The sequence below is a fragment of the Phyllopteryx taeniolatus genome, chromosome 3 (assembly GCF_024500385.1).
Source record: "Phyllopteryx taeniolatus isolate TA_2022b chromosome 3, UOR_Ptae_1.2, whole genome shotgun sequence".
Classification (NCBI taxonomy): domain Eukaryota; kingdom Metazoa; phylum Chordata; class Actinopteri; order Syngnathiformes; family Syngnathidae; genus Phyllopteryx; species Phyllopteryx taeniolatus.
The window spans coordinates 22,481,589-22,501,155 of NC_084504.1; the positions used below are offsets into that span (position 1 = coordinate 22,481,589).

A 19,567-nucleotide genomic window follows, 5' to 3' on the forward strand; every position below is an offset into this window, starting at 1 on the left:
AAAGAAATTTTTGTTTTGCTGATTACTGGATTTATTGGAAGGAGCGCAGCAGTAGGTAGGACAGCGCATCCCTGCTAAATGAGCTACAATAGGGTTGCGGGTGCTCCGGAAGGTCGCTGCTGGCAAGTGAGGCTTGACATGTAGGTTATCCTGGACAATGCGCTCATTGTGGACGCAAACCGATGCTCCCCTGTGTCAGAGAGGTCATTAGAAAAACAAGTGAATCAGAAAAACTGCTGGAGGGTTTCAGGAAAAAGAATGCAGAGTCAGAGAGGTCAGTCCTGTCATGGCTGATGTTTTCAGTCAGGCTGCCTCGACACTTAACTCAAGTCTACATGTTGAAACTATAGAATTTTCAACTGATTCACTACTGGCGTCACTAAACAAGAATTGTGGTTGTTTTTTAAATCTATTTATTCTCTTCGAACACTATTTTTCAACATAGAAGACAAAGTAGATGTAGTATAAATGTGTCATCAGTTAGGACACTGTGGAGGCTCTCCTCGTGGCTGATGGGTCTGTAGCACATTATGAATGTTCTGAAACAAAACAAAAGAAAATGTTTGAGAAAATGTCATATTAAGGTTGAAAACACTGGCACTAAAGAATTTGGATCAGTGTCCACCTTCAATGAGATGCACCTACACGTAGAGTATGTCTGAAAAGTTCATGGCTTATTGTACAATAGGAAAAAAAATAGCCTCTTTGATGGCGGTAAGAAAAAAAATGTATGGGGAGTAATACTGAAAACCTCATATACAGTATAAACGTTAGATGTAAAATTCAACATGCTACCCAATATATATTTTGTCACGGTGTCCTAAACCACCTACTTTAGCAGCTTAAAATGTATGTTGTGTTATCAATGTTAAAGTCCCTGAAAAATTTCCCCCTCCTCACTATTCTGCTTTTCTCTGAGTGACAAGCACGCACTCACAACCGACAAGAAGGCGCTCTAAAGCGATTGTACACACAGCTAGCTAGCTAACTGGATGTCGCAATTGCGCCAGACAATCACAGATGCAAACAGGGGAGGTGCAACTCATGCCAGACTGCAAAGTGGTCACGTGATGTCGTTTCAGCCACGCCCCCCCCAAAAAATCAGGAAAACTGAAATGGTTACAGGGTCTTGAAAGTTCAGTGCTTGTACAATGTATGCTTTTACATTTATTTTGTCAAGCTATTAAGTAGCGAATGTAAATCCAATATGAAACTAAACCTCTCAACTTCAGATGGTATGTAAACAAATGCAAACTTAATTCAACAAAAGGAGGAGGCAATAAAAAAAAAGAATCCTTCCTTCTGCTTTTAGATTTGAGAACAGCGGTGTTCAAAGGGTGTTTGTGTATGTGAAAGTATCTCCAACACGACAAAAAATATGAGCATTGACTTACAACAAATAGGTGGTGGTCAGTGACCTCTATCAGGTTATGAAAAGAAGGATGCTCGGAGAGGACCGAGAATGTAACAGCATCTTCTGGAGTGTAGCCCAGCTCTGCGAATATCTGCATCAAATGCTAGAGGGCAGCGGGGATGGTGATATTGTTAGTTTTATTTAATGTCACATAAAATTTAGTAAGGGCAGATGCTAGTCAAGGGTTAAACAATCGTCACAAGCAAAATAAATGGTGTCATCATCAGGGCTAAAAAGCCTAGGGCAACAGGTAGTAAAACATTTGTCACAAGAAAAATAAATCAAAAGTCATCATCATCACACCAGGTGCTAAAACATTGGTCAAAAGCTAAAAATTATCATCAGGGCTAAACCCTGAGGCACCAGATACTGTATTTTGCAGGACGCCCACATGACCACTGCATAGTAAAATGTGATTAAATCGTCATTGGATGGAGTAAGTTTAATTTAATGGGCCACAATGTTTCAATTTATTTTATTATATGCAAAATAATAAAATAAACTCCGTAATAAAATCAATTCTAGCCAGGAAATTGGACACGGACACCAAAATGGACAAATCCAAGGTGATGAAAACAACCTCCTTGGCAGAGGTAATAATTACGTCACAATGCTTTGATTTAGAGAAAGGCCTCTTCTCGAAACCCAAATCTTGCTAAATATGAAACTGGCCTTGTTATAGCTTTTGAGCAAGTTTATTTATTTTGGGTTCCATCATACCTCAACACTCTCCTCCTGGGTCAAGCAGCCTGATGGAGGATGGACGCCACCTTTCATCTTCCCCACTTCGGGGCCCACTACGGAAAGGAGAGCTGGGATGGACACAGTCTGTGCCGCGAACGAGCTGCTCATCGCATATTCCTCTTCCTCCTTGTGCTTTTCTTCAGGCACCAAGAGGGCGAGTGCTGTGGTCTCCCCTAAGCTGGTATCAGTCTGCGCACATCAGGTGGTATCACAGGGGATCAGTCTAACAAAACAAGTCCGTGTTACTTAATCATCTGACGAGATGTTGCCATGCTGTGCAGAATGGCATTTAATGATGAGTGCCACTTTTTCCTTGCACACCAAACTCACTGTGTTAAGAGGGCTCGAAGCAGGGTACTGGAGATAATGTCCTGTCATTACACTCAGCGCTTTAATGAAGCCCTGCTTGGGATCAGGATCAGAGGCGAAGCACAGTAGCATGGTCATGTAGTCCAGTTGAGGCGGGGTGGTAGAGTGATCGGAAAACAGCTGGAAAAAGAACTAAGAAGGAATAACAGAAATAATTTTCAAAAAACAAGGTGCTATTGTCATAATAGTAATAGCTGTCAGGCATTGGACCCTTTGCTGGCACATTACCTTGCGAAGGTTAGCTCGACGATTATTAAGAGGCTCAAAGGAGTCGTTGGATATGGATTGCTCACGCTCACTGGAAAACCACAACTCAGTCTGGTGTTAGGAGAGAAACAGACCAGTGATTCCCAACCACAGTGTGCCATGAGCGATGATCAGATATGCCATGGGGAAGTGCACATCTTTCATTTCTTTTTCACAAAAATAGTTACTACATTATTATGAATATTAGTGCTTTACTACAAATAATGTTAAATGCTATTCCACAAAATGCCCCTTGTTGCCATTCATACAACAGAATCATAGCTTGGTGTTCGTCTTAACAGGCAGAGATTTCACATTGTGTAAGTACATTTCTGAGCAATTATTTCACGATTCACACATTTTTGTGACGTGTTTGTTTGGTGGCGTGCCATGTGATATTACCAGTGTTAAAATACATGTCTTGGCAAAGTAAAGGTTAAGGAAAAACTGGAAGAGACAACCACTCATGTTGGTTCAGGCAGATGAAAAGAACGGAGAAAACATTTCAAGAGGGAAGATTTGTTTCTTTCCTGTTGTAGAGACAAACCTGCATATATTGCTCCTCACTTATATACCCGGTGTCATCAGTGTCTGCCGCCTTGAAATTCTTGCGCACAAGCAACAGTTGTCTTAAGGAGGGAAACGGCCAAGGGATGGCAGCACTGAGCAGGAATCTACGCCAGTCTATCTGTTTGTATCCATCAGTGAGCAGAGAAATTATCTCGTTCAACTACAAACAAGAGAGGAAATGTAATAACATCAATGATTGGATCTCACCAAATCAGACTTGACTCACCAAATTATACAAACTCAGTCCACAACATTACCATTACCAACACAAGCTCTGTATTACCAACATTTTGATAGACAATGTCAGAGAGGCATTAATTGTCATTTGCACATGCATCATCCTGGCAGGTTCTCTAAAATTTGGCTTGCCTTATATACCTAATATGTACCTAATATTTTTCAAGAATTGAGCATACCTGTGCTTCAGTCATGTTCTCCCATGGTTCGGGCAGAGTGTTGAAAGGGAGGATGTCCCTAATCAGATGGAAGAACTCAGAACTGGACATAACGCCTGAAAATTGAAAGAGGAATGATCTTAAAAAAGAATATTAGGAGAATGATAACGCAGGTGGACAGACTAAAACGCTCAGCTCGTTTACCTGTTGGAGCCTCATTGCAAAGACAGTGGTACAGCGAGTCCAACTGAAGGATGGTCAGCATTGAAGTTGTTGCTCTCTCCGACGCAGGCGGACTCAGCTGGGTAGGTGAACTCGCAACCAACTGTGCATCTCCATTGAAATAGAAATCAATGCTTTCCTGTAAGCAAGAAAATATGGAACATATGAAAAAGCCACAATTGTTATCCACTATGATGCATCCCCTAATGTCATTCTCTAGGACCTCTTGGGCTGGGACACACAGCTTCCATCGATTTTCCATAGTACTTGTCCTCAAAGTCACAGGTGAGCTAGAGCCTATCTAAGCTGACTGTAGGTGAGAAGCGGGGTACACGCTGGACTAGTCTCCAGCCAAACGCGGCGCACATATTTTTACAAGCAAACATTCACAATTACATTCACACCTATGGACTTAAATTAAATTTAGAGTCTTGAGTGAACCTAGCATGCATGTTTTTGGAATGTGGGAGGAACCTCAAGTACCCGAAGTAAACCCACGCATGTATGACTCTACATGCTAAGTCCGCACTGGAAGGCCGGAGCCGAGATTCAAAACTCAGAATTGTGAGGCAGACCTGTTAACCACTGGGCACACAGTGCAGCCCAGACACACAACTTAATTTATGAATTACAGAAGGTTTACATGCTTCATCTTTCCCTTAATTTGTAACCTTTATTTTACCACAAAAAAAATATTAAGCTCTCAAAGTACAACCATTTTGACCAAAATAGAAAATACTGTAGCGTAGTAGGCCTAAGTGTTCATCAAAAACAAGGCAGACTTTTTATTCCTAAAAAGTATATTTAAAATTATTGTAAACCACTGTAACATAATGCGGCTTTTGAAAATTAGCACTGCACTTCAAGTCCCCCTCAAAGTGACCCAAAAAAAAATCTTGTGAATTTGACACACCACGGAGAAGAGTATCGTTATCAAGCTGGACAAATTTGAATGAAAAAAAAAAAAGAAATTAAAATTTAAAAAAAATCACAAAGTGGGTAAAATCTGGCTTCAAAATAGTCAAGTATTGAGACATTCTTTCAGCTTCCAGGCGCTGGAAGCGTGTCACTGAATGTTCTAAAACCCCACCTCCCCGGAACTTTCAGCTGTCAATTAAAGACCTGTCTTCTCTCCCGCCTCCTAGGTGAGGATAGGAGGATTCCCAGTGACTGCCATTCCCAGCGATGCAGATTGCAAACGTTCTCATGGGCCGCAGAGAGGAATTCTGTGGCGGCCAGGCAGCCCCAGTGTAATGATTGGCAGCAACACTGAGACCACTTTTCCTTCCTTTGCTGCTGTAGGAATTCATCGGGCCATTAATTGCTGCTGTGGCTGCCGAACGGTGTGCCATATGCTGCCACAGCGGTGCAATGCACAGCAGTACCCCTGAATGTATATGCATATGTATATGTCCCAGCCCGCTTTCATTAGAGGGCTAGTTTTTAGCCCCGCCCCAAACATCCAGCCAGCTGAGATGGTGGAAAAGAGTTTTAAGCTTTAGCTCAACAAATCAGGACTACAGTAGTATATTGTTGTCAGTTTTTGCATGTTTTCAGTACTTATCTTCAAACATATTGAATTTGTTTAGAAACAAAACATGTAAATGACTATAAATATAGGGAAAATAAAAACTGTACTTAAATAATGATTAAATTAAAATGTATTTCACATAAGTTAAATACAAATTGCACCAAAATAAATGTTTGAGGTGGCACGGCGGAAGACTGGTTAGCACATCCGCCTCACAGTCCTGAGGACCCGGATTAAAATCCAGCCCCACCTGTGTGGAGTTTGCATGTTCTGCCCATCCCTGCGTGGGTTTCCTCCCACATCCCAAAAAGATGCATGGTAGGTTGATTGAAGACTCTAAATTGCCCCTAGGTGTGAATGTGAGTGTGAATGGTTGTTTGTTTACACATGCCCTGCGATTGGCCGCTTCTCACCCAAAGACAGCTGGGATAGGCTCCAGCACGCCCGCGACCCTAGTAAGGATAAGCGATACGGAAAATATGGATGAATAAATGTTTGAAAACAAACAGTTCGCAAAGGTTAAATGCAACTGTATTCTACCTTAAAAGTTAAATACATACTGTACCACTATGGACACTAGGCACCACAATTTGATCACTGCACTATATAGTATAGTTGTTTGGTTGGAAAGGGGGAATCAACTACTTTGACTTTTTCCATTTTCAGACCCCAATGAAAATATTTTTGTATAAACATGGTGATACTTACCAGCACCAACTCATTCTGAAGCTTAACAGCAGTCTCTATGAAGTGGCGCACCGCCTCTGCAAGTTGGTCAATACTGGAAGAAAAAAAAATGTGTATATATATATATATATATATATATATATATATATATACACACACACACACACACACAAAAGAGACACTGACCTCTTCATTTGTGCAACATAATGTGCTTCCAAACTGTCTCGCATGTCGCTAAAGATCTGTTCGGCTCTGCGTTGCAGAGAGTTGACCAACACCAGCCCATGGCCTTTCACTAGCTTAATTCGTACCTTTGATGCACTCTCTGGAACACACAAACACACCGATAACCTATGCAGATCAGAAAGGTAATATTTAAAAGGCGCAAAAAAAAAAAAATGCCATGCCATTCCTTGTGTAAAGACAATAATAACTATCGTTGAACATGTTCAGACTGAGCCAATGAACTGTATTAACGGGTTACAGTTTTTCGGAACAATCACAATGAGTTTATAGCGTTTTGGAAAAGAGTTCTTCACATGTGAATACGCTTAAAGAACAGCATAGAGAAACACGCGTAATTTGGATGTTAGCATGTAGTACCTTCATGCTTCAACGCAGCTGTGTATTCTCTGATTATTAGTTTCTGTTTGACATTTTTAACAGCTACAGGGGTCTTCTCCACGGCCTCCACAGCTGGTGGCGGGCTGGGTGCAGGAGGGGGAGATGGAGAACCTGAACACAAAAAGCATACCATACAAGAAGCAATACGTCTGTATTATGAAATAACATACATAACCTGCTAAATCCTCATGCTAAGCTAATTCAGTTTTTTTTCACATGCCTTTCTGTTTTTTATCTTTGTCTTTATTCTTTTTGTTTGCATTATCCTTCTCTTTATCCTTTTCCTTCTCTTTTTCCTTTTCCTTCTCTTTCTCCTTCTCCTGGGCTCTTTCCTTCTCTTGGATTCTCTCCTTCTCTTGGATTCGCTCTAAGTCTTGTGTCTTCAGCTCCACCTGTTGAGGTTCTGTTGACACCTAGGCACGGACACAAGTCAGTCAAGTGTTTAAAATGTGCCCTTATATACACCTTGCTAAATTCTGTATTATGCATGCTGCATTACCAGTTTACTTATGACTACGAGGGCATCGTCATGTTTGCCGATCAAGATCTCACTAAGTACCTGTGCGCAAACAACAGAACAAGTATTATCTTAAATGATACGACTGTGCATGATTATCACCAATATTCGTTAGTACAGTATGTTTTGGATTATTTCCATAACATTTTGAATTTAAACTTAGAATTTGCAGTTGTCAAAACATCCATCCATCCATCCATCCATTTTCTGTACCGCTTATCCTCACTAGGGTCGCGGGCGTGCTGGAGCCTATCCCAGCTATCTTCGGGCGAGAGGCGGCGTACACCCTGAACTGGTCGCCAGCCAATCGATACAAAAAAAACACAAGAAAAATCTTGTATATGTTAAAACTGTCTCTATGACCTGACAGCAGAATATTATTACAATTATGTTTTGAAAAATCATCTTTTTCTGGCCCCATCTATTGCTGGGACAAGATTAGCCAAATCAGCGGGTGTAGAGACAGGAGGCGTGAGAGATGAGATGTCAATCATTTGCTCACGCGTACCTCGTGCCACAAGCCTCGTGGGGGGACAGAGCAGCCTCGCGCAAAAGGAGACCATACTGTAGTTTCTTGGCCGGATTATTTAATTCCGGTCCGCAACAAAAGATAAAGAGAAGGAATTGGACAGCTCTATACTTAAAATCAAGTGTAAAAATCTATAACAGTGGTGTCCTATATATGGACAGCTGCATATTGCTAGGCTTGGAAAACAACCGGTACCGACATATGATCAAACGGTGACGTCACCATTCTCAATGGGTCGGCAGGTAAATTGATCATCTCTCTTATATTTTTAATTGTTTGGAGATTCCAAAAAATAAAACATCAAACCGGCAACATTTCAACTAACGTTGATACTCGTGGTGCACTCTGAACTATGAAGCCACAGGCGAGCAGCATGCAGATCCCATCCTCGTTCCTCCAGCGGCTCGTTGCACCCGTCTGGCCGACTGAGGAGCACTCTGAGGCGGCCAGCCGAGTATGACGAGACACTGCCTTCCTGGTTATTTTTCATGAAATGAGCTGGGGGTGTTTCTTTGTGAAGACACGCGAGGCGGCGGGGGCGGTAGCGGGGGCAGGGACATGAAATTAGGATAGATTAAAATCTTGCTAGCATTTTGAAAACTTGCATTCCCTGCCTTAAAATTTTTCTTTTTTTTCAACGTTTTGCTGAATATGTACAGTACATACCATACATACAGTATACTCTGCTTAACTCATGGAAGCACTTGTGAAATACATTACAATAATACAAGAAATTGGATTCCACGTGAATACCTTTGCAGGTCCTATATCTGCGATGTCAAGGAGGGGGATGGAGTCCAGGTGTTCCTGTTGACCCGCATTCAGATAGTAGTCCCGCAAAATATTGCGTGTGTTCTGAAAACGGCTCATTTCCACCTATGCAACGCAAAACTGTATCTTAAAGGTTTGATGAAAAAAAACAGTGATGGGCCAGGTATTGTACTGAGTGTGATCATTAACAACATGGATAGTAAATAGTTGGCCCTCTATATAAAAAAGTGTTGTTACCTGTATGAGTCTTAAATGATGGTTGACTAGAATAGTCGTGTGGTCCTCCAACCATTTCTCACGTATGAGCACTGCTCGTTGTGTCTCATCATCCTCCTTGTGCGTGTCGACAATGTCCCACAAATGCTCCCGCAGGTCCTACGCAGCAGTCACAGCACCTCAGTTTCAACTCTTATCCCACTTTAATGTTCTGTCTTTTTTCTTACATCCAGGCGGTGATTCAACTCTGCTTTGGTCTCCTCGTTTTTTCTCAGGTCGTCAGGTATGCTGTTGTAATCCTTCTGCCACTGAGACACTAATTCCTGCTTCAGGTCTGGTCGCTCCAGGTATTGCTTGAACTCCTCTCTGGAGATGTGTTAGGAATTAATGAAATCCAATGGGGGGTGGGGGGGGATCTACATTCATTTTTTAAATCTTAAACCTAGACATTTATTGAAAAACTACTTTTCCATTAGTCAGTGGGTTTCCAGCAAAAAATATTTTTGTTATAATAATCACTAGTGTGCGTGTATGTGTATATATATATATATATATATATTTTTTTTTTTATTTTTTATTTTTTTACCTGATGTCATACAAGTGTTGGTCAATAACAGTCCGTTCTAAGCGGAGCTCCTGCACCACAGTTTTTACACTGCTCACATACGAATCACATATTGACTCCCACTGTTGGCACAGATACTCTGCTTTATCCTAAAAGGAGACATGACACATGACACACGTAAAAAGGACAAGTTTTTACATGCCAAGAAGGGAAGTTTTCTACACTACAGTCTTCTGATAACACAACTTGGTTCCTACTGTTGACAGCGGCTCATCTACGTAGACCCAGCCGGAAGAACCCGGGCAGGGCGAGGAAGGAGTAGGTGGGACTCCTTGCGAGTCCTCGTCGGGCACTGAGTCAACTGACGGCTTACTTGCTGGATCTGTGGATTGGACAAAAATATCTATTAAACTCCAATGACTTTTACTATTTTGATTATATTCACTTAAACCTAGTCAGTCATTATTGCTTACAATATAATCACATGGCCAAATAAGATGAGCTTCATCAGTTAAAGCTGGCTTTTTGCAGCAACGTATCTAATTATCTAACTAGTACAGAGAAGGTCAGAAGGAGCTACATTGTGTTTTTGTAGATCTAGAGAAACCCTATGACAGAGTACCCAGAGAGGAACTGTGGTACTGCATGCGGACGTCTGGAGTGGCAGAGAAGTATGTTAGAATAATACAGGACATGTACGAGGGCAGCAGAACAGCGGTGAGGTGTGCTGTAGGTGTGACAGACGAATTTAAGGTGGAACTGCATCAGGGATCAGCCCTGAGCCCCTTCCTTTTTGCAGTGGTGATGGATAGGCTGACAGATGAGGTTAGACTGGAATCCCCGTGGACCATGATGTTTGCAGATGACATTGTGATCTGCAGTGAAAGCAGGGAGCAGCTGGAGGAACAGTTAGAAAGATTCTCTGAAAGAGTCTCTGCTACGATGAAGGGCAATGTTTATAAGACAGTGGTGAGGCCAGCCATGATGTACGGATTAGAGACAATGGCACTGAAGAGACAACAGGAAGCAGAGCTGGAGGTGGCGGAAATGAAGATGTTGAGGTTCGCTCTCGGAGTGACCAGGTTGGATAAAATTAGAAATGAGCTCATCAGAGGGACAGCCAAGGTTCGATGTTTTGGAGACAAAGTTAGAGAGAGCAGACTTCGATGGTTTGGACACGTCCAGAGGAGAGAGAGTGAGTATATTGGTAGAAGGATGATGAGGATGGAGCTGCCAGGCAAGAGAGCTAGAGGAACACCAAAGAGAAGGTTGATGATGTCGTGAGGGAAGACATGATGGCAGTTGGTGTTCGAGAGGAGGATGCAGGAGATAGGCTTACATGGAAAAGGATGACGCGCTGTGGCGACCCCTAACGGGACAAGCCGAAAGGAAAAGAAATATCTAATTATCTAACTGGGGGATGGTGTGTCGCTGTGTGAAAGTTTACGCGGTTACGACAATATACTGTTTTGCTTGGTTCTGCAAAAAGGGCACAGACTGATAAATTCCGGATATTCTGTTATGTCTCTGATACACAAAGTTTGCAGGATCTGTGCAAAAGATGTGAGTAATCTAAGACGATTAAGCAGCATTGGCAGCCCAGGCCCCACTGTTTAGCACATCAAGTCCAGAGTTCAAATCTCGGCTCCAGCCTCCCTGTATATGCGTTCACCCGCAGCCTTAATGAGAACAAGCGCTATAGAATGGATGGATGGATGGATGGATGGACGGACGGACAAAAGTGGAACTTTACTGAACAGAAGTGTAATTTGACAAACTCCTCTTCTGCCATTGTACCTGTTGGGGTGGCTGGGTTGGATTTGTCCTCTGTAAGGTTCAATTGGGATTCTTCATGTTTGTCGTCTTCATTTGTGATGGTGGGCGTTTGAGTGGAAGTCACAGCAGGAGGGGGTGACACTGCAGGTAGTGGGTTGTCCAACACCACTTCCTCAACAAATAGTGCCCTAGGAGCTGGTGCAGCAAAAAAATAAAATATAAAATAAAAGTCAACGCGTTCGCTCTAAAGAAGGCATGTTGTTGTACATAGAGGCAGGGAAAAATAAACTATAAATAATATTTCCAGTTCATTCAATTTCTGTTACCTTCCTGTTTTTGCACTATAGCCTTCTGCAGGATATTTTTCATGGTCATGTAAAGCTCGTCCTTCGTTACATCTGCATTCACAGGTGTCAAAATACTTTTCCTGCCAGCGTTCCCAAACCATTCCTCAAGTTTGGCCCAGGTATCCTGAAACGATGTGATCCTAAAAGAGAAAAATGTAAGTTAGACAGGAGTTGTTAAGGCCTTATTCATCCAAAGTTATTACCTGTGTGGAATCTGTGCCACAAACAACTTGCTGTTTATGTTTGGAGAAGCTGTGGAAGCGGTAGTTTTAGTGCCGCCATCTTTACATGGAAGAAATTTCACATAATTATAAACAATGTAATGAAATCCAGTTTAATGGTTGTTTTTAAAAAATATCTCCCCACAGTACTGTGTAAAGGTCTTAGGCACCATTAGATGTTATTTGCTAACCATGGGTTAACTACAATAATAGAGCTCATTCAGTAGAGCCTAAGCTGGTTGAACTGTTAAGTGAAAAGGTAAAAACCATTTGTGAAGCATCATATTTAAGTTTGTTTGTTAGTTATAGCACAGTACTTCCTGGTTCATGGAGGATGAACCTTTCCTATGATATACTTTTCTTTACTTTTACTATAGCCAAACGACACTGTAAAAAGGGTCATTAAAACCACGAAGCTAGCACCTGCCTAAAACCTTTGCACAGTATTGCACAGTATATCTATTTTGCGACATGACAAGGCCAAAGTATTAATAATGTGTCACTTCACTGATTCTTTAAAACGTACCAGCATGATTAATCGCCCGCTTGGCAACACACTGATCAGGAATATCTAGCAGTACAGCCAAGTCCAGTGCAGGCGGTGCGGGTGGTGGTGGCGGAGGATTCGGATTGATGGCGAGGTCTATCTTTCGGCCCACTACTTCGTACCCCGTGTCAAGAGAGGCGATCGCTGTCTCAAGTAGATGCGCCTGGTCTACGTTGACTGGAAAGCCATCCAGGATCCAGCCTGACTCGAATGGAATCTGGCTGCTTACAAGATTGAAAATATTTCTGTAGTGTGTGTCTACTTATGATCAAACAGTGACTTAAAACATCACGTGAACATTCTACCACTGAATGCAGTCCAGTGATACCTGATAGCCTCTACCATAATGTCCACCAATAGTTCATCTGGGATGACCTTGCCTTTGCTCAGCTCCTCTGCAGCAGCTCTTCCCAGCATTGCACGGATTGACAACTGGGATACAGAGAAATTACTTTTTAAAGACACTTGCGTCGTGTGAGGAAGATAACATTTGCTACTCAAGGAGCACGAGCTGTTAAGCAACTGTTTCTCTTACATTTATGCACGATCTTTCATCATTACCATCCAGATCTGAAAAAATAAAGGACGTCAATAAAAATGACCTGATACCATTATAGAGGTTACAGGATTAGGGGTATAACTGCATCAACAAGTGAACCCACCGGTATTAAGAATTGTGCCTAGTTCATTCTCATTTTCTTCATTTTCTTGTGTGACCTGCGCGTGTGTTTTAAAATGGTTATTGATGAGCTACTAAACTCCAGTATGGTCTGAGAGGTGATTATTGACTCACCACCTCTCTTCTTTGGTGAGCATTCAGTGCCTCCTCTACTAGCCTGTCCGCTGATAGGATACATATTTTGAGATCTACAATGAGAAGACAACACGCTGACTTAGAAAGACCATAATAAATCATTGTGTGTTTTTGCAGGGACATGCACTGCTTGAATAGACGATGTCAGGTACCTTGAGCAATCTTCTTCAGGCAGGTGGTCTTGCCAGAGCAGAACTTTCCCAGGACACATGCCTTGAGCCTGTAGCCAGGAATTGCTGACGGGCTCGGTGGCGGGATCATGCTCCTCATCCTCAAGAAAACATGTCTGAGAATCATGTTGTGGCTCGGCACGACTGCCGAACTGGTCTCCCCGGATTCCTCTGTCCACGTCCATTCTCCCACCATGTTCTGACACACCCCACGTTATCAACACAACAAAGTCAAGTCAAAACTATAGGTTCGCTTGTCCCATCCCAGCCCCATTCCACATGTACCCAGATGCACTGAACAAAAATATAAACACAAAACTTTAGTTTTTGCTCCCATTTTTCATGAGCTGAACTCAAAGACTATTTGTGTGTACACAAAAGGCCTATTTCTCTCAAATATTGTTCACAAATCTGTCTAAATCTGTGTTAGTGAGCAATGCTCCTCCTTTGCAGAGAGAATCCATCTACCTCACAGGTGTGCCATATCAATATGCTGATTGACAGGCTGCAATAAAAGGCCACTCTAAAATGTGCAGTTTTATCAAACAGCACAGATGTTGCAGGTTTTGAGGGAGCGTGCAATTGGCATGCTGACTACAGTAATGTCCACCAGAACTGTTGCCTATAAAATAAATGTTCGTTTCTCTACCATCAGCCATCTCCAAAGGTGTTTCAGAGAATACAATAAAACTGCACATTGAGAGTGTCCTTTTAACGTGGGCAACTTAAATCACACCTGTGCAATAATCATGCTGTCTCGTCAGCATTTTGATGCGCCACACGTGTGAGGTGCATGGATTATCTTGGCAAAGGAGAAGTGCTCACTAACACAGATCAAGACATCCGCCATCCATCCATTTTCCAAACCGGACGGGCTGGAGCCTATCCCAGCTCTCTTTGGGCGAGAGGCAGTGTACACCCTGAACTGGTCGTCAGCCAATCGCAGGAGACATATAAACAAACAACTATTCGCACTCACATTCATACCTAAGGGCAATTTAGAGTCGCCAATTAACCCACCATGCATGTTTTTGGGATGTGGGAGGAAACCGGAGTACCCGGAGAAAACCCACACAGGAACGGGGAGAACCTGCAAACTCCACACAGGCGAGGCCGGATTTGAACCCGGAACCTCAGAACTGTGAGGCAGATGTGCTCACCAGTCGCACACCGTGCCGCTACAGCAAAACAAAAATGTTGCTCTTATGTTTTTGTTCGGTATATGTAACTCACAACGTATTCCTCGTAATCCTGGATGTTGAGTAGCTCCTGTTTCTGGATTTCTACTGGGTCGGGTGATGTGGGCCGCTGCTGGTCGTAAAGGGGGAGACCGTTTAGCAGCAGTTCCTTCCATTCACGCATCAGCTTCGTTGGAATAAGACTACAAATGAGAGAGCCTTGACTTAAACACAATCCAAAAATACAGAAACAAAGTATATCACACCAGTGCTTTGCTTACTACTCTGAGAAATACAATTACAAGTGTCATTCAACCAACTTTGGAAACACCATTATTTTTATAATTTCATTTCATGTTTATCTTTTTGTGCATGCCAATGACAAAATAGCGGTTCGCATTGCCGACCAGGCAATTGACTCGTGTGCTTTGTGCCCTAAATCAGCTCGGAAAAGCTTGAGCCTCTGCTCTAAGCCCTCAAAAGAATAACCAGTATCGAACATTATTTGGGGTGAAAATTTGGAAATTTACCTTGATTATTTTTGCGCTATTGTATATGAATTTAAAATTGAGAGGTAAGAAATAAAGTGCAATTAGTATTGGTCTAATTTTTAAGGCCCGATGCCACATGTACGGTGCGGGCTTGCTACTTACTTTGCGGTGAGCAGGCGATATTCTCCAACCTTGGTGGCCAAATCCACAATTTGCTCCAAAATCTCCTTACAGTTCTCAAAGTGCTTCTTGGATCTGTTCCGAGCGCACTCAGCAGCCATCTTTTTACAGAATTCCAGCTCCAATTGGATCTCCTCTGCCCGGTCCAAGTGAGCCTGTCGGGTCAAGGCCTGAATCCCAAAGACACAATGAGTGTATATAGCAGGTCAGAAATAGCTACATAACATCTAGAAATGTATAGGACTGCGACATCCTGTCGACACTCACCGCTTCCCTTTCCAGAGCTTCCCGGAATTCCTTCTCTCTCTGTTGCTGGAACTGCTGTTCAATCAGTAAACGGTTCTGCCGGAACGCATCCTTCTGCTTGCGCATCTGGAGTAGCTGCACTGCCAAACGCTTCTCTTGCTGAGTCTGGCCTGTCAAACACCTTACCAGCTGCTCTTCTCGCCATCTCTCCTGCAAGGGGGAATAACACATTGCCAAAAAGTGTGGTGTGTTTAAGACTAAACTAAATAGCAAACAAGAAATCCTTAAGTCTGTTTTACCAATACCTAATGTCTGTCGCATTAGATCTTTTTAAGCTCGCTGTAATTGACTCACCTCTTGAGCCACGTGGGCCTTGAGCTGCTCAACCAAGCATCTGATTCTTCTCTTTTCTCTCTGCTCAGAAGCGGCAACATTCTCCTGCAACCTCTGGCGGATCTCCTGAATATAGGGGCTGCTGGACTGGAGTGTCAACTCATTTTCACCTCCACTGCACTGAGTGCTACCCCCAAGTGGAACATCTAGACCACTAGTGAGAGGAAAAGGGTTCAAATACAACAATAACGAGTGGAGTAAACCTCAGCATATTGGATGTTCACTTTTTACAAATTCACCTATTTGGATTTTTTCTGTGAAAACTATCCTCAGCTATTTGGTGAAAAATGCACTTGTCTTTTTTGTTCTCTTTCTGAAAAGCCCTAAAATGCCACAAGATGGAACTAAAGTCTAAAAGGAAAGTAGTACACGGGTGTCAAGAAATTATGGGGAAGTTATACAACTCAACTGAGAAACACATTTGTCAGGAAGGAGCTCAGTTTAGCCAGGGTTGTTAGCGAAGGAAGTTATAAGGAATCTTCCCTGCATGCGCATTTTAAAAAAATCTAATAATATGTTATTTATTTAGTTTAGTTCATTCAAAATGTTATTATTGTTGATTATTAGTATTATTATTTATTGCTTCTCACTATTACTACGATTTGCATCATTATTTTTTCTAACGTGTAATCGCGTTAAGTTCGTTCTCTAAGCCCTGGCGATAAATGGATTACTGTATTTTGGTTACTCTTTGAAAGCAAATCAAAGTCTGTAATGATAAACATATACTGTCCCATCAGTGAATAATAAAAATATTCCTCTCACCCTGAAGAGGAAGCCAAGCCTGAAGTGGTAAGCTTCTTCTTGTTTATCTCAAACTCTGCAATTTCAGCCTGGACCATCTGCACAGACAGAAGTATACGGACACAACACCTTAGTTTTATATAATTTACAGACTTGAGTCTTTGAAGGGCAAGTTTAAGTGAAGTCTAAAGACTTTTCTAAATTACAATTATTTGAGCTTGTGAAATTAAGTGCAAGTCTTCTTGAAAGCCAAATTATGTAGCCTTTGAGAAGACTTTGCACGGCAAGCCAAAGTCTTTTGAGCCTTTTAGTCGGGGTGCAAGTGTAGTCTAATCTGAAATTTTTAAACCCGAGACCAAGTTTAGTCATTTTGCAAGGCAAATTAAAAAGCTGGTTTTAATCCTTGTGAGTTCTGACTATATTTAACTTAAGTGTGACCTCTGCTTGCTGATCTCTGCGTTGCTGATGCTTCTGCCTCCTCATGTTGACCAGTGAAGAGTAGGGAGGCGGCTTTGGTACCTGGACGTCAGTGGACTGGTTTTGACTTGACATGACATCACTGTACTTTGGGCGACAAAACTGCAACACATACAGAATAATTTTCACTGGTCAACAATGACAGCGGCATGTGTTTTTTATGATTTGATTGTAAAGCAAATAAAGCTGTAAGGTATGTAATGATGAGAATTGGTGTTGGGGAACTGCTTATTTTAACTTTGTAATGGGTTGAAGGTGATATCCATGTTGATAAAATACACTGGAGACAATAATGAGTTTTCTTTGGCACCTTCCTCATGTGGGTGGCTCTTTTCTCATCCTGGTCTTTGAGTTGACTCTGCTTCTGGGCTGCCTTGTCAAACTGAGGGCGTCTCTTCTCTAAGTCTTGATTAACCTTCTGCAACTTTAACTCCGCATCACGTTTCTTCACCACAAGATGTAGACGCTACATGAAAAAAAAAAAAAAAAAAAACAGATACGATAGGATTCATATTCAGATTGTTTGTACTTGGTAGAGGTCTTCGTTTTCCAAGGTGCCATACGATGAATCTCATCACACTTACATCAGAGAAGATTTTGTGACCTTTTTTCTGTAGGGCATCAGGTTGCATGATTTCAGATTTCTTCTTCTTCTGCTTTTCTAGTGAGACATAGAGCTGATAAAGGAGATGTGTCGCAGCGCCCGCCTTCTCCTGCATTAATCCCTGAGCTGTGGTCAGGTCGAAGGAGATGCCCAGCCGATGGAGAGTTGGTTCGAGGCGAGTGAAATTGTTCAGTTTGGATGTGGAGGTGCTGTGGGCACATTTTTTTTCCAGATTAAAACGAAGAAAGATTCAAGCAAAAGCAACCAATTTTGAGAGTTCAATTTGAATAGAGGAGATAACAAAGTAACTTACTCTGTCTTCATAAGGATACTGACATCATTAAGCATTTGGTATTTTTGTAAAACTTCTCCAATTAGATAACCATTGGAGAAGTCCTTAGCAAACGTCTTTGGTTCTGAAAGAATGAACATGTCACCACTAACATGCATGTTTCTGGGATGCGATCACACTGAGAAATGCACCGTAGATAATGACTTTACAGCATTGATTAATTTACCATTTTCAAATGGCGATGCAAAACTCATCTGGTAATATAAGTATATAACATCAACAATAGTATTTATTGCAATGAATCTCATCCACTGTTACATTATTTTACTTTATTAATTTTATTATTTTGGTCCTACTTTAAATGTGTAGAATATTTATGGATTCATTAATTCACCCTGTATAAAACGTTGTTGATAAGCGCAATTTAAAAACATATTACAAACATTCAATTAAAAAATCTGTTACCATAATTTATGTTAAAATATATAGGTGCATATCAATAAATTAGAATATCACAGAAAATTATTCATTTCAATAGTGTAAATAAAAAAAGTGAAACTAATATTATAATCATGACACATATACTGACATATTTCCTGATTTTGTACCTTGAGAGATAATCGGGTGTGCTGCAGGAAATTATACAGTTTCACTTAGTTGGTCCGAAAATAATTGAAAAAAACATTTTTTGTAATGTAAAAGTGTTCCTTGGATCAATATAAGTCGGGAAAAACTGAATCATCCTATTAGAATATGAGTTTTATTTTTTCATTGAATCCTGTACTGAAAATGAAAACAAAGTTTTCTATAATATTATAATTTATTTAGCTGCACCTGTATATAGGCTAACATATAGACAGGCGTCTAAAAATAAAATGTTTTATAATTTATTCATTCAATTTACTTGTTTGAACACCGGCCTCTGACCTGGAGAGATAAATCATTTTGTCTCAACTTGAAGGTGCAAAGAGAATTAATAGTTGGCTATAATCGTATAAATACATTCAATTGTTAGCTGATGTTATCTGTTGTACTCACCAAAATTACCTACTATTAGCATTAGCATAAATGAGCTAGCACACAGATACTGTCAATACATTTCAGTTACACTTACCGACGACTTTTGACAGCCGAAGCTCCTCGTTGAGCCACTTGCACAATATGTCCGACATATTCTTTTTTTTTTGTCTCTCTTTAATTGAACAAGTTTCTGGGTCCCTCGCCACTATTTTTTTTTTTCGAACGTGGACCCCGCCGGCCTTGATTCGAAGTCACAGGAGTGTTGGAACTCTTTTCCCCCCGAGGAGACAGGACACATGCACAAAGTCCCGTTACGTCATCGAGTGTCGGTCGACAGTACGTAAACAGACGCGAGGAAGTGGTGTTGCCATGGTAACCGGCGAGGGCTAACTCAAGTTCCCAGTGGGTTTGTCACTTTCTTCTATTGATTGGTAGATCCGTCACGTCGTTGTACAGTTCGATGAACGACTGAGCTACTGGATACTTCTAAATATAAAATCATAGTAACTAAAACTACTTCAAAAAGCGTGTTGTATGAGGGAAAAAAAATCAAAAAGTGACTCAATAAATGAAAACTTGAACACATGCGGAGGGAATCCGAGATTTTGTCGTCGCCATGGCTACGTGACAAAAGAATTGAGCGATGTGATGTTGACAGCTCTCGAGG

The 19,567-nt window shown here is 41.5% G+C and overlaps 1 protein-coding gene across 3 annotated transcripts; it reads right to left on the minus strand.

The window, feature by feature from the left end:
* Positions 1–405: 405 nt before the first annotated feature.
* Positions 406–19,525, minus strand: spef2 (sperm flagellar 2). 3 transcript variants are annotated; one of them, XM_061767651.1, is made up of 37 exons: positions 18,995–19,524; positions 17,902–18,004; positions 17,569–17,797; positions 17,295–17,450; positions 16,946–17,086; positions 16,529–16,605; positions 15,725–15,917; positions 15,392–15,580; positions 15,107–15,294; positions 14,509–14,656; positions 13,258–13,474; positions 13,085–13,158; positions 12,954–13,008; positions 12,827–12,861; positions 12,620–12,723; positions 12,271–12,512; positions 11,727–11,805; positions 11,503–11,663; positions 11,198–11,371; positions 9,658–9,782; positions 9,422–9,549; positions 9,063–9,201; positions 8,857–8,994; positions 8,602–8,724; positions 7,302–7,361; positions 7,023–7,215; positions 6,782–6,913; positions 6,365–6,503; positions 6,200–6,272; positions 3,943–4,099; positions 3,760–3,854; positions 3,321–3,503; positions 2,756–2,845; positions 2,489–2,647; positions 2,135–2,347; positions 1,395–1,517; positions 406–539 (listed from the first exon to the last, which is right to left on the minus strand). In XM_061767651.1, the coding sequence occupies exons 1-37, from the start codon at positions 19,050–19,052 to the stop codon at positions 477–479; spliced, it is 4,956 nt and encodes a 1,651-aa protein (XP_061623635.1). In that variant the 5' UTR covers positions 19,053–19,524; the 3' UTR covers positions 406–476. The 3 variants fall into 3 exon arrangements, with proteins under 3 accessions (XP_061623635.1, XP_061623634.1, XP_061623636.1); XM_061767650.1 differs by having other exon boundaries at positions 2,489–2,659; positions 18,995–19,522; XM_061767652.1 differs by lacking the exons at positions 406–539; positions 1,395–1,517 and having other exon boundaries at positions 2,205–2,381; positions 2,489–2,659; positions 18,995–19,525.
* Positions 19,526–19,567: the final 42 nt, after the last annotated feature.

What these genes read in the sequence shown, in the direction of transcription:
- spef2 (XM_061767650.1), bottom strand. Translation starts at nt 19,052, where the DNA reads ATGTCGGACATATTGTGCAAGTGGCTCAACGAGGAGCTTCGGCTGTCA. An exon ending in ATTATGGTAGAGGCTATCAG is followed by an intron (nt 12,513 to 12,619) that starts GTATCACTGGAC and finishes TCTTGTAAGCAG; the next exon opens with CCAGATTCCATTCGAGTCAG. An exon ending in TATGTTGCACAAATGAAGAG is followed by an intron (nt 6,273 to 6,364) that starts GTCAGTGTCTCT and finishes TTTTTCTTCCAG; the next exon opens with TATTGACCAACTTGCAGAGG.